The sequence below is a fragment of the Danio aesculapii genome, chromosome 17 (genome assembly GCF_903798145.1).
Source record: "Danio aesculapii chromosome 17, fDanAes4.1, whole genome shotgun sequence".
Lineage (NCBI taxonomy): Eukaryota > Metazoa > Chordata > Actinopteri > Cypriniformes > Danionidae > Danio > Danio aesculapii.
In genome coordinates this window covers 40,763,273-40,781,790 of record NC_079451.1, presented here as the reverse complement: position 1 = coordinate 40,781,790, position 18,518 = coordinate 40,763,273, and the positions used below count along the sequence as shown (strand labels likewise).

The following is an 18,518-nucleotide window of genomic DNA, read 5'->3' as shown; positions in this document are numbered from 1 at the left end:
TATATATATATATATATATATATATATATATATATATATATATATATATATATATATATATATATATATATATATATGTGTATATATATATATATATATATATATATATATATATATATATGTGTATATATATATGTGTATATATATATATATATATATATATATATATATATATATATATATATATATATATATATATATATATATATATATATATATAAAGCCTAATATTACATTTATAAGTAGTAATTTAATAGCAATACACTTAAAAATGTTTGTTTGATACTGAGTTATTTTTTTAATACTAGACAACACTTGATGTTTCTATCTCTGTCAGTGACTCAGTTTAAATGAGTACATCCTTTCTGTGCAAGACTGTATGGTATAGTTAATGCCACACAAACTGTAAAGTGTTTAATATTTGGAGCTCGTTTTGAAATAAAAATAGCGAAATGTTCGTTAAGAGTTACATTTTTTGCTGGAGGAAACAGCTGTGCTGATGAGGTGAACGCCGAGAAAACCCAACTGCTCCTCCGTTACATTGAGATACAGGGTGATACAAGATTATCTATAACAAGTAATTGCAAATAAGCAGATATTATAAAAAAAATTTCAATAAGCACACACCTCGTACTCTTGCTGTCTACGGCTGTTGTTTGCTGATCAAATGAAAAACAAAAGATGGGGAGGAGGCAAATTCTGCCGCCGTTTTCATATCAGATTTAAAGAGGACTGAGGTGATAATTTAGTGTACAGTTCATGAGCTAATTGCACAAGTTTTAGGGGGGCTGAGTAGAAATATGGAGCCCCCCTAAAATAGGCCCAGCAACGCCCATACTAATACCCTTGCCTCCTAATAATACATTGAGGTGTGAAGCAAAATGATCGGTCCGTGCAAGAAACTAAAATTAGCATTCAAGTGTTTCTTATTGTCATACACAGATTGCAACCTTAAGCCCTGCAGATATTTGCTATGAAGAGTCTCTTTCTACTCTTCGATATGCAGAAAGGTGAGTTTTTACTTTAAAGTCACATTCAGTTGTGACGTTGCTGGTTGAAATATTAGGGATCCAGCAAATTTTTGGGCTGCCAAAAATGATTGTGCTTAAAATAGCTCAATATGCCGCTCATGTACAAGTATAATTATCTATGAACGAACTGCACATCCTCACCAGAAAAACAGAAAAGTCTGCTCAAATAACACACCAAAGGACATTTCTATGTAGTATTCTTGTTCCTGCTGCTTGCAATAGAACTAATGTGCTGTCATGGCAATGCAAATGACGATCTCTTTACTTATTAACTGTCAATAAAATCTTTTATTGTGGTGATTTTATTGCCTTGTCTTTTTTAAAATCAATATAATAATTATAAGTTATTGAGGTAAATTTACAAAGTTGTACAATTATTTTTTTTATATTATTAAATACAATTATAAATAATAATTAAAAAGCTGCTTTGGTTTAGGGCCAGAATTTTAATTTTGGTGGATCCCTGGTTTATATAAATGTCATGCTGGTGTAACAATACATCAATATGTATCAATATTTCTATTAAATGCCTAACAATATCATTATTGTAATTAGTATCAATTATTTGTTTAACATTTGTTTTTAAAGATGGACCTTTATATTTTTGTTGCATTTGTGAGTTAAAAATAAATATTTAATTGGTTGCGTAAATTAGCCACGTAGTCTTAATATTGATATATAGATCGATTTTCAACTTAATCGAATGTAATGAAAATCGGATCGTAGAATTTTTTAAGTATCTACAAATATCGTATCACTGGCTGAGAGTATTAAAGGCACAGTATATCATTTGACCACTAGAGAGTGCATATTCACAACAAACAAACGTAAAGTTTGATGATGCCGGTTTTCATGTTTTCTATAAAATTAAACTGGAAATCGAGAGTGTGGAGTCATTAGTATGGCCACTAGTTAAAAGAGCTTATTTCTCTGGATTTGTAAATTCTTCTAAACATTTTGGATAATGTAAATACATAATTCAGCAAAATATATAACACTTTACTTGTGGATTTTTGATAACTTCATGAAGAAATGTACCTATTGTGCATATGTATGATTTACACCCAAAATAAACTAACAAGAATGTCATCAGGCAAACATATGACATACAGTTGAAATCAAACTTATTAACCCTCCTGTGAATTTGTTTTCAAATATTTCCCAAATGATGTTTAACAGAGCGAGAAATTTTTCACAGTATCTCCTAAAATATTTTTTCTTCTGGAGAAAGTCTTATTTGTTTTATTTCAGCTAGAATAAAAGCAGTTTTTATTTTTTTAAAAACATTTTAAGGTCAACATTTTTTTTTCAATTGTCAACAGAGCAAACTACTGTTATATTATGACTTGCCTAATTACCCTAACTTGCCTAATTAACCCAGTTAAGCCTTTAAATTGCACTTTAAGCTGAATACTTGTCTCTAAAATATCATGTACTGTCATGGCAAAGATAAAAGAAATCACTAATTAGAAATGAGTTATTAAAACTATTATGTTTAGAAGTTTGTTGATTTAATCCTCTTTCCATTAAACAGAAATTGAGGAAAAAATATACAGAGGGCTAATATTTCAGGGGGGCTAATAATTCAGGAGGGCTAATACTTCTGACCTCAACTGTACATTCCAAAATAACTGTGAGACATCACTCTTTACAGGGCAAAAAAGATCCAGAATAAAGCTGTGGTGAATGAGAGTCCCACTGAGCGACTGGTGAAGGAGCTCAAAGCAGAGAATGCTAAACTGCTGTTAAGACTGAGCCGACTGGGTCAAGAAGGCCGTAAAGCAGACGATGAGAGCAGTATGTGAGGTTATCCAAAGAAATATGAGTGCAGGCACATTTCATCTCATTCATACTGCAGTTTGTTTTAGAGGAGCTGCGGCGATTGCTGACTCATAATGAGCTGCAGATTCGAGCCATTCAGACTTTGTGGGAGCAACATCTGCAGGAGGCTCTGAAAGACTGGGAGACTCAGTATGCCACTATAACACAGGTATACACACATGCTTTTTACATGCTTTGACTTTAAAATACTTACAAGATCCTCATACCAATGTAGCATTACTTTGAATGCATATGCAAAACTCACAATGTAAATGTAAAAGTTCTTCCGAATTATTGTCAAAAACATTGCCCATAGAAAAAAAAAATACACAACAGATGGTGTTTTATGTTTTAAGCCCATCTTTATCAATGGTAATTGATCAGAGAATTTCAGTTTAAACAATGTTGGCATTTATACAAATGCTAGGGGCTATCATATTGCATTATAATTCAGTATTTAAATGTTGAAATGCTTTTATGATTTATAGTTTGCATGATCAATCTAGACAGTTTTATAGGCTATATATAAGATTTATTTCATTGTACACAAGTGAGTAAAGAATGGTTGATTTAAGTAGGGTTATTATAGTTAGAGGGATAGTTCAACCAAAAATAAAAATTTACTATTTATTTATCACTGTTTACTCACCCTTCATTTGTCACAAAACTTCTGTTCACCCTTCTGTTGAAAACAAAAGAAGACATTGTGAAGAAAGGAAGGAAACCTGTAACCACTGACTGACAGTATTGGTTTTGGAAATGAATTTTTATCGGTTTCCAGCATTCAGCAGAAGAAAGTTTTGGTACAAAGAGAATAAATTTTTTTATTTGGGTGAACTATCCCTTTAACTAAAAATAAAACCATAAAACTATGTGAGAAAATTTAACTGAATAAAATTGAGGGCATCGCGGTGGCTCAGTGGTTAGCACTGTTGCCTCACAGCAAGAAAGTCACTGGTTCGAGTCCTGGCTAGGCCAGTTGGCATTTCTGTGTGGAGTTTGCATGTTTTCCCTGTGTTGGCGTGGGTTTCCTCCAGGTGCTCCGGTTTCCCTCACAGTCCAAAGACATGCGCTATACAGTAGGTGAATTGAATAACTAAATTGGCCGTATAGTGAATGAGTGTGTATGGATGTTTCCTGGTACTGGGTTGCGGCCGGAAGGGCATCCGCTGTGTAAAACATATGCTGGATAAGTTGGCGGTTCATTTCACTGTGGTGACCCCTGATGAATAAAGGGACTAAGCCAAAAGAAAATGAATGAAAAAAATGAAATAAACAAGAAAATATTAAAAATAAATAAATTATTAAAACCATAATTAAACACTAGTTTTTCATTCATTCATTCATTTTCTTTTTGGCTTAGTTCCTTTATTAATCTGGGGTCGCCACAGCAGAATGAACCGCCAACTTATCCAGCATATGTTTTACGCAGCGGATGCCCTTCCGGCCGCAACCCATCTCTGGAAAACATCCACACACACTCATTCACACTACGGACAATTTTAGCTTACCCAATTCACCTGTACCGCAATATCTTTGCACTGTGTGGGAAACCGAAGCACCCAGAGAAAACCCACGCGAACGCAGGGAGAACATGCAAACTCCACACAGAAAAACGCCAACTGACCCAGCGACCTTCTTGCTGATGATACTAAAATAGCCTGGATCCCTGAAATGATTTGTTATTAATTTTTATTTATTTCAGTTTTAATAATTGCAGTAATTCTAAATTCATTTAGATTCCAAAGCAACATTTCTCTTTTTTAATGATGTTTTTCTAAGTTTTAAGTCAATATTAATATAAATTTCATATCAATGAACAATGTTTAATACTTCAATATTGTTTAAAACTACTCTAAATCAGCATTCGATTAAATAATAAAACTGTTATAGCACTGTTATGAACAATTCCCCATCAACAGTCATGAATATACAGTTGAAAGCAAAATGATTTGCCCTCCTATGATTATTTTTTTCCCAAATGATGTTAACAGAGCAAGAAATTTTTCACAGTATTTCCTATAATATTTTTTCTTCTGGAGAAAGTCTTATTTGTTTTATTTTGGCCAGAATAAAAGCAGTTTTTAATTTTTATAAAGCCATTTTATGGTCAAAATTATTAGCCCCTTTTAGTAATATTTTTTCAATTGTCTAGAAAACAAACCACCATTATACAATGATTTGCCTAATTACACTAACCTGCCTAATTAAGCCTTTAAATGTAACTTTAAGCTAAATACTAGTATCTTGAAATATATGAAGTCAAATATTTTGTACTGTCAGCACGGCAAAGATAAAAGAAATCTGTTATTAGAAATGAGTTATTAAAACTAAAAATCTTCTTTCCGTTAAACAGAAGTTGGGGGAAAAAATATACAGGGGGGCTAATAATTCAGGAGGGCTAATAGTTCTGACTTCAACTGTATATTTTATTATTAAAATATATTCTATATTTATTATATATTGCCCCTCCCCAATGTCTTGCTTGTAAATCTCCTCAGGAACGAAGGATGATGCAGATGCATCCGTACATTATGAACGTCAATGAGGATGCTCAGTTATCTAGTGTAGTAAAGCTCTTCATTCAGGAAGGTGAGTTCATATTACACTAATGACGTCAGACCAGTTATATTAAATCCTCAATATTCGCTGATTGCAGTATTTGTATTAATTTGCCTTGTTATGAGAAGGTGAATGGGATATTGGTTTAGCAGACAACTCACCCAGAGCACTCTCAATCAGAGGTCTAGGGTAAGTCATGCATGATTAAGACATCCCATAAATGAACATGTATTAAATAAACACTCAAAGAAATGTGAGCTGATATGTTGTTTTGCTGTTTTCAGCATTCAGGAGAAACATGCTGTGTTTTCCAACCAGCAGAGAAGAGTCTCCATTACTCCTGTGTCCGCAGCCAAGGTCATTGTAAATGGACTGCAAGTATCTAAAAGGACAGAGCTGCAGCATTTGGTGGGTTTTATTATGTCTCTTTTATTATATTTTCTGTCTTTTATTATTCAAAAGCCAAGATGAATTCCAGCGGGTATTAGCATGCATTCTCCTATGATCACTTGTGTTAAAGGGATAGTTTTCTCACTCAAGTGGATCCAATCCTTTATGAGTTTCTTACTTCTGTAGAACACAAAAGACGATGTTTTGAAAAATGCTGAAATCCTGTAACCATTGAATTCCATAGTATTTGTTTGTCCTACTGTGGAAGTCATTGGTTACAGGCTTTCTTTAAAATATCTTCTTTTGTTTTCAACAGAGGAAGCTCATAAAGGTCAAGAGTGAATAAATGATGGCAGGATTTTAATTTAAAACTATTCCTTTAAGATTTCAGTGAGAGTAAGTGAATGAGAAGGATTTGAATGGCAACTACAGTTTCTAATGTAATCCACGTGTTTTTTATTGCAGTAAAGTATTTTCATGCGCCATTATCATGCTCCTGCTGCAGCCATGGTATGACAGCAAAGTTCCTTGGTTATTACACCAAAACGAGAGTATAGTTCCAAGTCATATCATCCAAGAAAATATCAACTTTCATTTTTCATTGGTCCTAAGTACACAATGTAACTACAGAAGAGTCAAGCTTTAAATAGGAAAATTGTCTAAACTCATTGATCGTTGTTGAGCGAGATGCTAATGGTTTAATCTGATTTAAGGATTTATGCTAAGCTAAGCTAAAAGTGCTCCCGACAGACCATGGGCCTCATGTACGAAGACTTGCGTTAAACTAATACTAAAACATTGCCTACGCACAAAGCTGTAAATGAGTGTACACAGTAAAAAAAATCAGATGTATGAAACACTGCGTACGCGGAATCCTACTCATATTCTCTTTGTACGTCCGAATTAACGTTAAACTGAGCGCACGTGCACAAGCACAAAACCCCTCCCTGCCTCCTCCCCCTTATAAGTATGGTAATGACTCCACTTTGGCAAAACCAAATGAAAAAGCAATGGCGCAAACAAGCAAGAAGAGAAACTTCACAGAATGTGAATTGGACATGCTCCTTATCGGAGGTAGACCGGAGAAAAACTGTGTTATTTGCAAGTTTGTCCTCTAGAATTAATAACAAAAGAAAAAAATAGAGTGGGAGAGTTTAGCTGATGCTGTTAATGCAGTGGGGTCTGAATATCGCACCTTGAGTGAATTCAAAAAGAAATGTTCTGATGTAAAGCTGCAGGTTAAAGCCTGGTTTATACTTCTGCGTCAAGAGATCGGCATGACCCACAGCGCATGCAACGCGCGTAATTGTGCATATGTTTTGTAAATACAAAACAACTTTCCATCCGGAGCTCCTTCACGGGACTCCACACTTGTAAACAATCGTTCCATCGTGCTCGCGCGGCTCTTGGTTCCGCTCACACTCGTCAGCGATACCAAACCGACCAATCACAGAGCTTGCACTACACGTCGTTGCGACGTGTAGTTACATCTTTTGAGAGGTGCGTGGCAGCGACGCCGACGGCCACAAGTTCTATGCATCCATGCATAGGCCACGCTGTAGCATACACGTGCGCTTGACGCAGCAGTATAAATTAGCCTTAAGAGGAGAACAGCGGTGCACTGTCGAAGTGTGGACTGAACAGGGGATGCTGAACAACACCCTTTGAGCAGAGAGTTGCCTCAATTGTGGGTGACACTTTACTGTCTGGAGTAGTATCCGTGTCTGTGGGAGACACAGATGTATTAGAGGAACACTTTGTTAGGGCGATATAGCAGTACTTCTCCGCTCTTATCAAGGCAGCGTCACCGACATTTCAGCTGCCCAATCGCCTGCTCTACAACTGACCAAGTGCGAGAATGGGCATCGTTGTATCTGCGCTCTTGGTCAGTTTGTGGGTTGTTGAGGGGTGTTAACAGCCACGTCTTTAATGGATAACCGCGGTCTCCTAATATGTGGTTAAATAATTACACTCAATAAAATAAAATAAAATAAAAAAACTTAGCTGGAATAATTTCTTTAAATACATCACTCATCAAGAAGCCACCCATCGCGCACGCTGCCACCTTGGAGCCTTCGGATTCGACCATTGACAATGTCCTCTAATAAGCCCAACACTGCCATTGCCATAGACTAAGGGTTGTATACATTTGCAAATGCTTTTGTATGTTCTAAATCACAAAATTAATTAAAAATATATATTGTGTCAAAAAACCCATTTTACCAATTATAAATTAATAGCAATGTTTTTCACATGCGTTGGTGCGACACTTTGTAGTGTGTAATTTTAGATAATTGCCTCTAGGAGTCGCCAATGGAAATAAAACAAACAGACACAAGAAATACCAACGCAATCTCACGGCAATTCGTAACTTTTTGATTTAGTGGCTAATTCGTATGAATTCGTACGCTCTAATTCATACAATTTAGTTACTGTAGACTGATCTCATACGAATTTGTACGAATTAGCTACTAAACTCACAAAACGTAAAATACTTACGTTTCCTTGTGAGATCAGGCTGGAAATACACATACACCAGACATGAAGTTGGCGTGGACCAACACACATTCTCACGTTAATTTCATCATTAATAAATCCAAACGTGAGCGTGAAACCTGGCGTACGCAATGTTTCTGTGCGTATGCAGCGTTGATACATAAGGCCCTTGGAGATCAGCTGAATGGATTAAAAAAATTATAAAACTCATCTGTTTAAATCTAGGGGGAGTTGAAAATGTTTAATATTTTGTAGAGGTATTTAAATATTTAAAGAGGTTTTACATCCCATTTAGACCTGTACTCACCCTCTCATTGAAATAAATGTGTTTTGATATCATGTGTAGGCTAAATATGTAATTTCTCGATTCATGATGCTGTGCAATTGCTCTGCGTTTTGAGAACATAAATCAGTAAGGTATAATACACGTTGAGTTTTGGTGGAGTGTTAACCCATCATTGTACTGTGCTGCTGCAGGATCGACTCGTCCTGGGTTCGAACAGCACATATCTATTCATTGGCTTCCCTTCAGAGCGTTCGGCAGAGGACTGGAACCGATATGACTATGATTACTTCCAGTCTGAGCTGGCAGCGGCCGAGGGTTTCCACTTCCAATCTCTGTGTGACGATCAAGGCCACCGTACGTGTGTGGGGAGATTGCATTTAACATAACATGTCATTTTTTATTAGATTTAGAAGTTAGATATTTTTATAGTATTTATTACTATTTAAATTATCTTTTGTTTTACTTAAATTTACTTAATATTTCATTTAATGCTTATTTATTTATTTTGTACTTTTCATTGTATAATTCAGTTAATTTTATAATTAATACATTATTATATTATTTATTGATAGATTAATTTGGTATTTATTTTTATCTGAATTAGCATTTAAATATTGTGTTTTTAATTTCTTTAATATTTATTTTGCTAAGATTGTATTTAGTCTATGTTTCAGTATTTATTTAAATATATATATATATATATATACATATATACAGTTGAAGTCAGAGTTATTCAAAAAATTTTTTCTTTTTTAAATATTTCCCATATGATGTTTAACAAAGCAAGGAACTTTTCACAGTATGACTGATAATATTTTTTTCTGGAGAAAGTCTTATTTGTTTTATTTTGGCTAGAATAAAAGCAGTTTTAATTTTTTATGAACCATTTTAAGGTCCCAATTATTAGCCCTGTTTTTTCATTTTTTTTTTCGATAGTCTACAGAACAAACCATTGTTATACAATAACTTGCCTAATCACCCTAACCTGCCTAGTTAACCTAATTAACCTAGTTAAGCCTTTAAATGTCACTTTAAGCTGTATAGAAGTTTCTTGAAAAATATCTAGTCAAATATTATTTACTGTCATCATGGCAAAGATAAAATTAAAACTATTATATTTATATATATATATATATATATATATATATATATATATATATATATATATATATATATTAGTGGTGACCGTTATCGGAGTTGACATGCTGAGTTAACACGGGACTCTTATGCGGCGATTAAAAAAAATATCGCCGTTAATCTATTCTCAAAGTGGGGTCGGGAGCTAGGTCTGTTCTACGCAAGCTATGATGACTTTCACCTTCATATTTTAGCGCGGATTTATACCTTGCTGAATTGCACTGTAGGTGGCGAGAACGAGTCTTCGAACATGTGTGTGTATTCCTAATGTGAAAGTACCACATCAAACGTGACGTGCTAACATGGATGCAGTTCACTAGAGTGAATCTGATTAATGTTAGCTCCACATCTAACTATCAGGCACCTGTAGAGTTTATGCATTCGAGTAAAACATATACAAATAAAATGGAGCAGGGGCTTTTTAAAATGAATGACGGTGAATGAAAGTCAAACCGGTGAGACGTCTGACAAAAAGTGCTCTTCTGAATCAAATCAGCAGGATGCCCTTCTGGATCTTTCACTCACTTCGAAGATACTACTGTCTACGTTTACATGGACATCTGCAATCTAGTTATTTGCCTTATTAGACAATAAAGTGCTTTCATTTAAGAGTTTCCTGTAATTTTGGGTGACTTAAACTGCAGTTTGACACTTTCACTTATGAACATTTCAATCATGCCTCCATGACAAAGTTGGGTATCATACACAAATAAGGAGTAAGGACTGATGAGAGTGTTATGAAATTTAATAACGCACGCCAAATGGAAAAAAAAAAAATCCGCATTTCGCAATGTGTGTGTGTGAGCGAGCGGTCCTTTACTGACAGCCGCGTGTGTGGATCTTGTCAGAAAATATGGCGAAAAATCTTACATAATGGTAATAGTTTGATTGCAGTGTTTACTTCAATAATGCCACTAATATATGCATACTCCACATGTCTTAATTCCATTTCTGTTTAGTTCAGTTATGACTTTTGTCAGATTAAGGTGATCAGAAATCGCTGTTTCGAGCTTATAAAGGCCTACAGTTCAAAATTCATGTTAACCTGAATAAACAGTTAGTAAACACAAGTACATCTCATTGAACATCATTTATTTTCATTATTAATTATTATTGTAGAACAGTTTCTCAAGCAGTTTGTGATGCATTTTGGAAACTGGAGATGAGCCCCTGGTCTAATGCGCCACCTGGCTTGAGAAACCCATTCTCAAAGACTTACTATTTAGTCATTATTTGGGTAGCACACATATTCTGAATGCCCTCGGCAGAATTCAAATGAGCTATTTTAATCTAGATTAATTCCAAGATTACAGTATTACAGTGAGATTAATCTAGATTAAAAAAATAATATATATATATATATATATATATATATATATATATATATATATATATATATATATATATATATATATATATATTCTTTTTTTTTTTTTTTATGTATCTTTTATATAGATTGCAGTATCTCATCTAACATGTATAGTATATATCAGCTTTATTTTTATCTAATTAAATTGATTTTTAAAAGATTAATAGAACCATATCATTACCTGCAGGGCCACACCAACCGGACCCCAGTCTACTGGCTGTATTTTATGACTATATAAAACTGATGCCCATGGTGACAGAAGCTAATCAAATGAGTACAGAGTTAAAGAAGGTGAGTACAGTCATTACATTTTCACTTCATTAGTTTGGCAAACAATTGCAGAGAATTAAATGCCTATTAAATACAACTTAAAAGGATCGTTCACTCAAAAATCTTTAATTCTGGCATCATTTACTCTACCTCCTCTCGTCCCAAACCTGATTGAGTTTCTTTCCTCTGTTGAACACAAAGGAAGATATACTGAAGAATGCTGGAAAAATTAACCATTGACTTCATAGCATTTATTGTTCCCACTATGGATGTTGATGGCTGCTTTTCCCCCCAACATTCTTCAGAATATCTTGTTTTGTGTTCAACTGAAGTAAATATAGATGTTTAAAACCACTAGAGTGTAAGTAAATGGTGAGGATTTTATATGTTTTTAGTGAACTATCCCTTTAAAGAGGGTGATGCGGTGGTGCAGTGGGTAGCCCGTTCGCCTCACAGCAAGAAAGTCGCTGGTTCGAGCCTCGGCAGGGTCAGTTGGCATTTCTGTGTGGAGTTTGCATGTTCTCCCAGTGTTCGTGTGGGTTTTCCCTGGGTGCTCCAGTTACCCCCACAAGTCCAAAGACATGTGGAACAGGTGAAAATTTACCTGTGTGTGTGTGTGAATGAGTGTGTAGGGATGTTTCCCAGTGATGGGTTGTGGCTGGAAGGGCATCCGCTGCGTAAAACATATGCTGGATAAGTTAGTGGTTCATTCCGCTGTGGCGGATTATTAAAAGGGACTAAGCCGAATAGAAAATAAATGAATGATTACCTTTAAAGACTTAATAAAAGTAAGTACTACTTTCAAAGTATATCAGTAGGTCTATTTAAAAAATAAAATTTAATTCTGCAGAAACACATCTGTCACTAGGCATTTCTACAATGGCAAAGTCAACTAAACTATGTATTAATGCATTACTAATTCTTTAGAATCAAAAAAATAAAAACATAATCAATTTCTAATCTTTTTAGGGAGTCGAATTCAAATTGGAAATCAAGAATCTGGCGATGTCGGACTCTAAGGGTCATGACCTGGAGAAGGACATCGCTGTGAAAGTGACATCTGTAGAGAGCAAACAGGTGAGGAATAAGGTTATATTGTATATATATATATAAATGTCTTTCATTTTTGAAAATGCTAAATATTTTAAAGAAGCAAATATCTCCAAAAGCTGCAACCGGTGTTTGCCACAGATGTCATGTGACGTGGTTTACAGAGATGTTATTAGATGTTTTTGAAAACATTTAAAAGGTGTAATTGAATAAAAGACTAATGCGATTATAGAATCAGATGTAGAGCTGAAGCACGAGGATACTGATGTTCGATTATCTCGCAGCAGACTTTCAATCTTTCAGCTGACATTCTTGTTGAAACTTTTAAAGGAACTTTAAAACCCTAAAATTTGAACTCTGTTGGATTTTGAAAAACATTATTTTAGCCATTATTGAAGCCTCAGATGCTTACATTTAATTCATCCAATGATAAAATACAGATGCAGCCCTAGAGATGTATTATTATAATCTGAACTGACTGAACAATTCAGAATAATTCTGTGCGGTGGGTTTAATGGATCTGTGTATACACGTAATGCTGTTTTAATCATCTCAGAACTTGTAAAGAACTTACAACATGTGTACAGTCAAAACTACAGCAGGAATTAAAAACACAAAGAATGATTTTCCTAATGGTTCACCCAAAAATCTAAATTCTGTCATCATTTACTCAAGCTCCACTTGTTTAAACCTGTTTGAGTTTCTTTCTTCTGCTGAATGCAAAGGAAGATATTCTGAAGAATGTTGGGGGAAAACAGTCATTGACTTCAATAGTATTTTTGTTCCTACTATGGATGTCGATGGCTGCTTTTTTCCAACATTCTTCAAAATATCTAGTTTTGTGTTTAACAAGAAAATTCATAAGTTTAGAACTACTTGAGAGTAAGTAAATGATATCCCTTTACCCTTTATCCCTTTACATAAACCCAAGCTTTTTTTGTACTTCAACTGATGATCAACAGCAAAAATAAAAAAATTCACAATTTTGTAATAAATTTGTCTCTCCTTATTTTATAGTCCACAGCTCCTCCGTGGGACTCTAGGCCAGTGTGCGGCGCAGGTGCTTCTCATTGTCACTCAAGCCCCGGCTTTATTCCGTTCCCACAGCTCTCGGCACAACCCACTCTCCACACTCGTCCCAACAAGGAACACCAGCAACAATCAAAAATGCATGATTACATGGTCTCATGGTGTTGCAATTAAAAAATTATTATAATGGCCCGTTTCCACTGAGTGGTGCTGTACGGTACCAGGCCGGATTGGCTAACCGTTGTCCCTAGCTGCTTGCACTTTCAGCAGTCGCACTTTTTTAATTTATTTATTTATTTATTTGACTATAGCCTCTCTCTTTTAATTCATTATTTTGCCGCAGCTCCGCTCTTTTTATTTATTTTCTCGCAGCCCTGTGAGCAAAATGAAGCCTGCAGGTGATGTAAAAATCATTCGACCCCAAACAGCGGCACCTTGGTGAATATAAGAATTCAAATAATTAATATTAATGAATATTACACCTGCTTAATGAAAATCTGCTGATTTTCTACATTAATAAATCTGACATAATTTTATCAGAAATCTAAAAAAGAGACAAGAAGATTAAGCCATCAATAGAAAGTAATACTGTGGTTAAAAAAATCTTGCAGATGACAGTGCAATACTTTTTTCTTCCACACGCACAGGCATAGCAGTGCCATTGTGGTCCAGTAGTCAGCATGTTACGACGCCGCCAACCGGAGTTCAAACCTTAACTGAGTGATTTATTTTAGTTTTTTTTTCTTCACTTTTATTGTTAAGACATATTTTACTGTTTGTACATATTTAATTTTTATTTTTTTGTGTGACCATCGTTACAAAGGACTGGATATATAAAAGGAATTTTGCACAGAATGTATATTCAGATATTGCAGGAAAGGACATTGTGATGTTTTAAAGAATAGTGTTGGAGATTTAGCTGCCCTTTAATGTTCTCAAATTTATGAAAAACATTTGAAGTTCTAAAGCTGCTATGTCCTTGAAAAAGACGTGATAGTGTCATTAGAAACTGAATTGGTCGTGAACTGAGGTGGGCCGGTCTAAGGCTTAAAACTCCAGGGCTGAAAAGGAGTCCCACTCCGGCCCGGTACGGTAAAGTTCAGCACGCTTTTACTGTACAACTTTTTTGGCACCCTTTGCATATATATATATATACATATAATACCTTGTCATCCTCTTGATGAACAGCCACAAAGCGATGAAGAACAAAATCTGCTGTGCCCTGTTGTTGTTTTACAAGCCCGTCTAAATGTGCGAGCGGTTTCACTTTGTCCAGAGAGCTCGCCACCCTGCTGAAAAATCCAGCTTAAACCAGCCTAGGCTGGTTAGCTGGTTTTAGCTGGTCGACCAGCCTGGTTTAAGAGGGGTTTTGGCCATTTCCAGGCTGGTTTCCAGTCATTTCCAGCCTGGTCTTAGCTGGTCAGGCTGGAAAATGACCAGCTAAATCCAGCTAAAACCAGCTTGACCAGCCAAAACCAGCTATGTCCAGCTTAAACCAGTGTCTCTGAGTGTATTGTTGAATTTTTTTAACATTTTCATAGTATTTTCCTAAAATATGTGTAAAAATAAGATTTGTCATCAAAATAATTCCATTTGCCGAAACACAGAGAATGTTGTGGCCAAAGTTAGACTCAAAATCACCCCAGAGTGGATAAAAACATCCCGAACAGCACATAAGGTTTAGCATATTCACTCCTTGTGGATCTCTTCCTGTTCATATTTCAGTCAAACGGCATCAAAGTTTGTTTAGAAGTGAACTGAGACCCATCTTTTGTTGTAATGGCAGGATTCACACTTAATCCAATAACAATGCAATTGCACCAGCGAGTTCATTTACATCAACCCAAGTGTGAACACACCCCAAAAGCTCAGCTATGATCTAATTACCATGCTTTCTTAGCACCTGAATCCCCTGTACACACGTGTTGTTTCAGGTGTGGATGTGGTCCAAAGCTAAATTTGTCAACCGTAAGTTTCTGATGGAGGAAGTGTACCAGCAGCAGGTGGCAGGAGGAGAGGGTGCAGACCGAGCCCCTCTTCCCAGAGACAGAGACCCTTTCTGGGACCCCCTGGAGCCTCTGCACCTGGGCAGTGCTCACCTGTGGCTGCAGTCGCTAGCGTTTCGCATCCCTCTGGAGGAGCAGGTGGAAGTGGTGGGTCCGGAGGGAACAGAAGAGGCCATACTGCAGGCGCAGCTTGTGCCCTGCAGCCCCACAGGATTGTGGGTAACATTTATGCTTTCCAATGGACCCTTTTCACAAGACTGTTATGGTGTCTTTAACGGTCATCAGCATCCTAAATCCTTGACAGTTTTTAATGTTTAGATTAAATTAAAAAATCTTATGTGCATTTAAGTGTATTTATGTATGTATTATATCATCTTTGCATACGGTAACACTTTATTTTGATCTTCCATTTGAGTATTAGTAGACTGTCTGCTTACTATCTGTTGATACTGCTCCTTCAACAGATATTTAACTGACTATAAAGAACATGCCAACTAATACTAACTCTAACCCTAACTCCAATCTAACTGTCTACTCTTAATCTAATGAGTTAGTGTAGTAAATTCAACAAACGGACCATCAAAATAAAGTGGTCAGTTAAGTGGACAGTCGGCTAACCAAATGCATCGTAGAGCAAAAAATAAAATTCAAGCAGTATCCGTTACTAACGTGCAGTAAGAGAGGTCAGGATAGGCGGAATCATGCAGAATGGACTCATAACTAGGGCCAGATGGAATCTGCGGAGGTTTTTTGCCATTTCTGCAGAGAATTTTGGTCAAAATCTGTGGATTTCTGTAGAATTATTTTGGGAGTGTCATAACTAAAACCTTAATATTTCAAATAAAAAATAATATCTTTTTAACTTTTATTTAATGTTTAAAATGCAAATCCAATTAGATTCACTTTATTTGGTAAATATATAATCATATAATATCTCTACTAAAAGACAGAAAATATTACTGTACAAACTGCATTGTACATAAATCAGATGAACATTTTCATATTAGTCAATAATATTACTGTAATTAATTTAAAAACTGAATAAATATAGATTTACACACACTCAAGTAAATAAACAGAATTAATGATGGGCTAAAAATCTGCGGAAATCTGTGGAAAATCTGCGGAATTCTGCGCGCTCAGATTCCGTGTGGGCCTACTCATAACTTCGCAATCCTGCACTCAAATATAACTGAGTCAGAGTGCGACCCAATTAAACAATAATAATAGTAATTCATTTTATTTGTAAATGGCGCATTTCTAGACACCCAAGGTCGATTAATAATTAAAAATTAATTTCGATTAAATTAATAAAACATTGCCAAGCAAGATTTTAAATGCATGTAAGGAGTTGCAGGTACAGACACATCGTGAATATAAAATAACATCATAGAAAACATGATGAAAAATAGTTAAAGGATAGCCTGCTTAAAAAGATGGGTCTTTAGACGAGATTTAAAAGTGCGAAGACTATTATACTGCTCCTTAGATCCAGGGAAAGTGAGGTCCATAGCCGAGGAGCCATTGAGCTAAATAACTTTGCACCCATTGTGCTTAATTGAGTGGGAGGTGGCACCAGGGAGAAAGAATTGGCTGATCTAAGAGTGCGAGAAGGGGAATAAGTATGGAGAAGTTCGGTGAGATATTGAGGAGCAAGATTATGAAGTACCTTAAAAGTGAGAATTAATATTTAAAATCAATACGAAACTTTATCGCAAGACAGTGAAGCTGATAGAGAAGTGGTGTGACATGCTTATGAGATGAAGTCCTAAAGATGACACAAGCAGCATGGTTTTAAACCAGTTGGAGTTTATGAAGAAGTTTAGAAGGAAGCCTAGAGAGAAGTGCATTACAGTAGTCAAGACGTGAAGTAACTAATGCATGGTTGGGAATGGTGTTGCTGACTATTTCCAATGAAAAGTAGCTAAAGCCTGCCCGAAAAGTAGCTAAATGTTGTTGGATGATGTCACACTAATTTGCATATCAGTGATGTCATCACGTAGTATCCGTCATGTCTCTACTCTCTGAGGTGCTGTGTATTATATTATATTAAAACATTACATCCAGATGCACAATGAATAGGTTCTTATTGACATATTACTTTGCGTGATGACATCATTGCGTAATCGCAACTCAAAACTACATATTTGTGTAGTATACAAAATAATTAATGTTTTCTCAGATTGACTGGCAATCTCTGCAAAAAAATATTTGAAATATGTCCATTTAGATTTGTATGAAAATATAGTTGACTATTTGTAAAAGTAATACACTTTTTGATAAGAACTTTTTATTTTTAAATCTAACACTGATCATGAACAGTTACATTCTTTTAAACAATCACAGCTTGTGTACTTACTCTTATTAACTTGTGAAATTAACTCATTTGTGAAACTGACAACATTTATAGCACTATTAGAATTTATTGCTACCTAAATTACCAACAATTGTACATGTTAAGAAATATCAGTAAATGAACAGTTATGAAAACCAATCTGAGCTAGCAATTTAACTTGAATGTGATGTGTGTGTTGAGTGAAGCCTGCAGCCACTGCTCTTTTGAGTCACTTTTTATTATAAATTGTTAAAAGTAGCCAAATGAAAGTTAAAACATGCCAAATTTGTTGCTAGGTGCTTTTAGAAAAGAAAAGTTGCTAGGGTAGTATGAAAAGTTGCTAAATTTAGCAACAGAATTGCTAAGTTGGCAACACTGGATGAGAATTGCTGTTATTGGTTGTGAGAGAAGGCCGGAGACGAGTGATATCACGCAGGTGGAAATATGCAGTACACGTAATATTATTGATGTGACCTTCAAATGAGAGAGTGCTATCCAAGATGACAACCAAACTCATACCTGCACAGAGGGAATAGCCTACACAACAGTTCAAGAGGTCCATCGTTGCGGAGTAGCCGCAAGAAAATACATGCTTTAAGTCTAACTGAACGAGTTAGAAAGCAAACTTTTAATTAATGCATTTCCCTTTTTATAAAAAAGACAGTAATCTGGAGCAATGTAATATTGGCGCTGGCTTTCATCAGACATTATATCTGAGAAAAAAACCTTCTGTAAC

At 35.3% G+C, this 18,518-nt stretch overlaps 1 protein-coding gene across 1 annotated transcript in view; it reads left to right on the top strand.

Moving 5' to 3' along the window:
* The window catches only part of kif28 (kinesin family member 28), a 38,378-nt gene that overhangs the window by 12,388 nt on the left and 7,472 nt on the right, over window positions 1-18,518 (top strand). Inside the window, exons 8-18 of the mRNA XM_056477443.1 lie at window positions 943-1,010; window positions 2,686-2,828; window positions 2,900-3,021; window positions 5,354-5,444; window positions 5,543-5,603; window positions 5,699-5,822; window positions 8,778-8,922; window positions 10,891-10,896; window positions 11,280-11,383; window positions 12,332-12,439; window positions 15,376-15,662. Coding sequence (XP_056333418.1) covers window positions 943-1,010; window positions 2,686-2,828; window positions 2,900-3,021; window positions 5,354-5,444; window positions 5,543-5,603; window positions 5,699-5,822; window positions 8,778-8,922; window positions 10,891-10,896; window positions 11,280-11,383; window positions 12,332-12,439; window positions 15,376-15,662 — 1,259 coding nt within the window. The remainder of the gene's footprint in view (window positions 1-942; window positions 1,011-2,685; window positions 2,829-2,899; window positions 3,022-5,353; window positions 5,445-5,542; window positions 5,604-5,698; window positions 5,823-8,777; window positions 8,923-10,890; window positions 10,897-11,279; window positions 11,384-12,331; window positions 12,440-15,375; window positions 15,663-18,518) is intronic.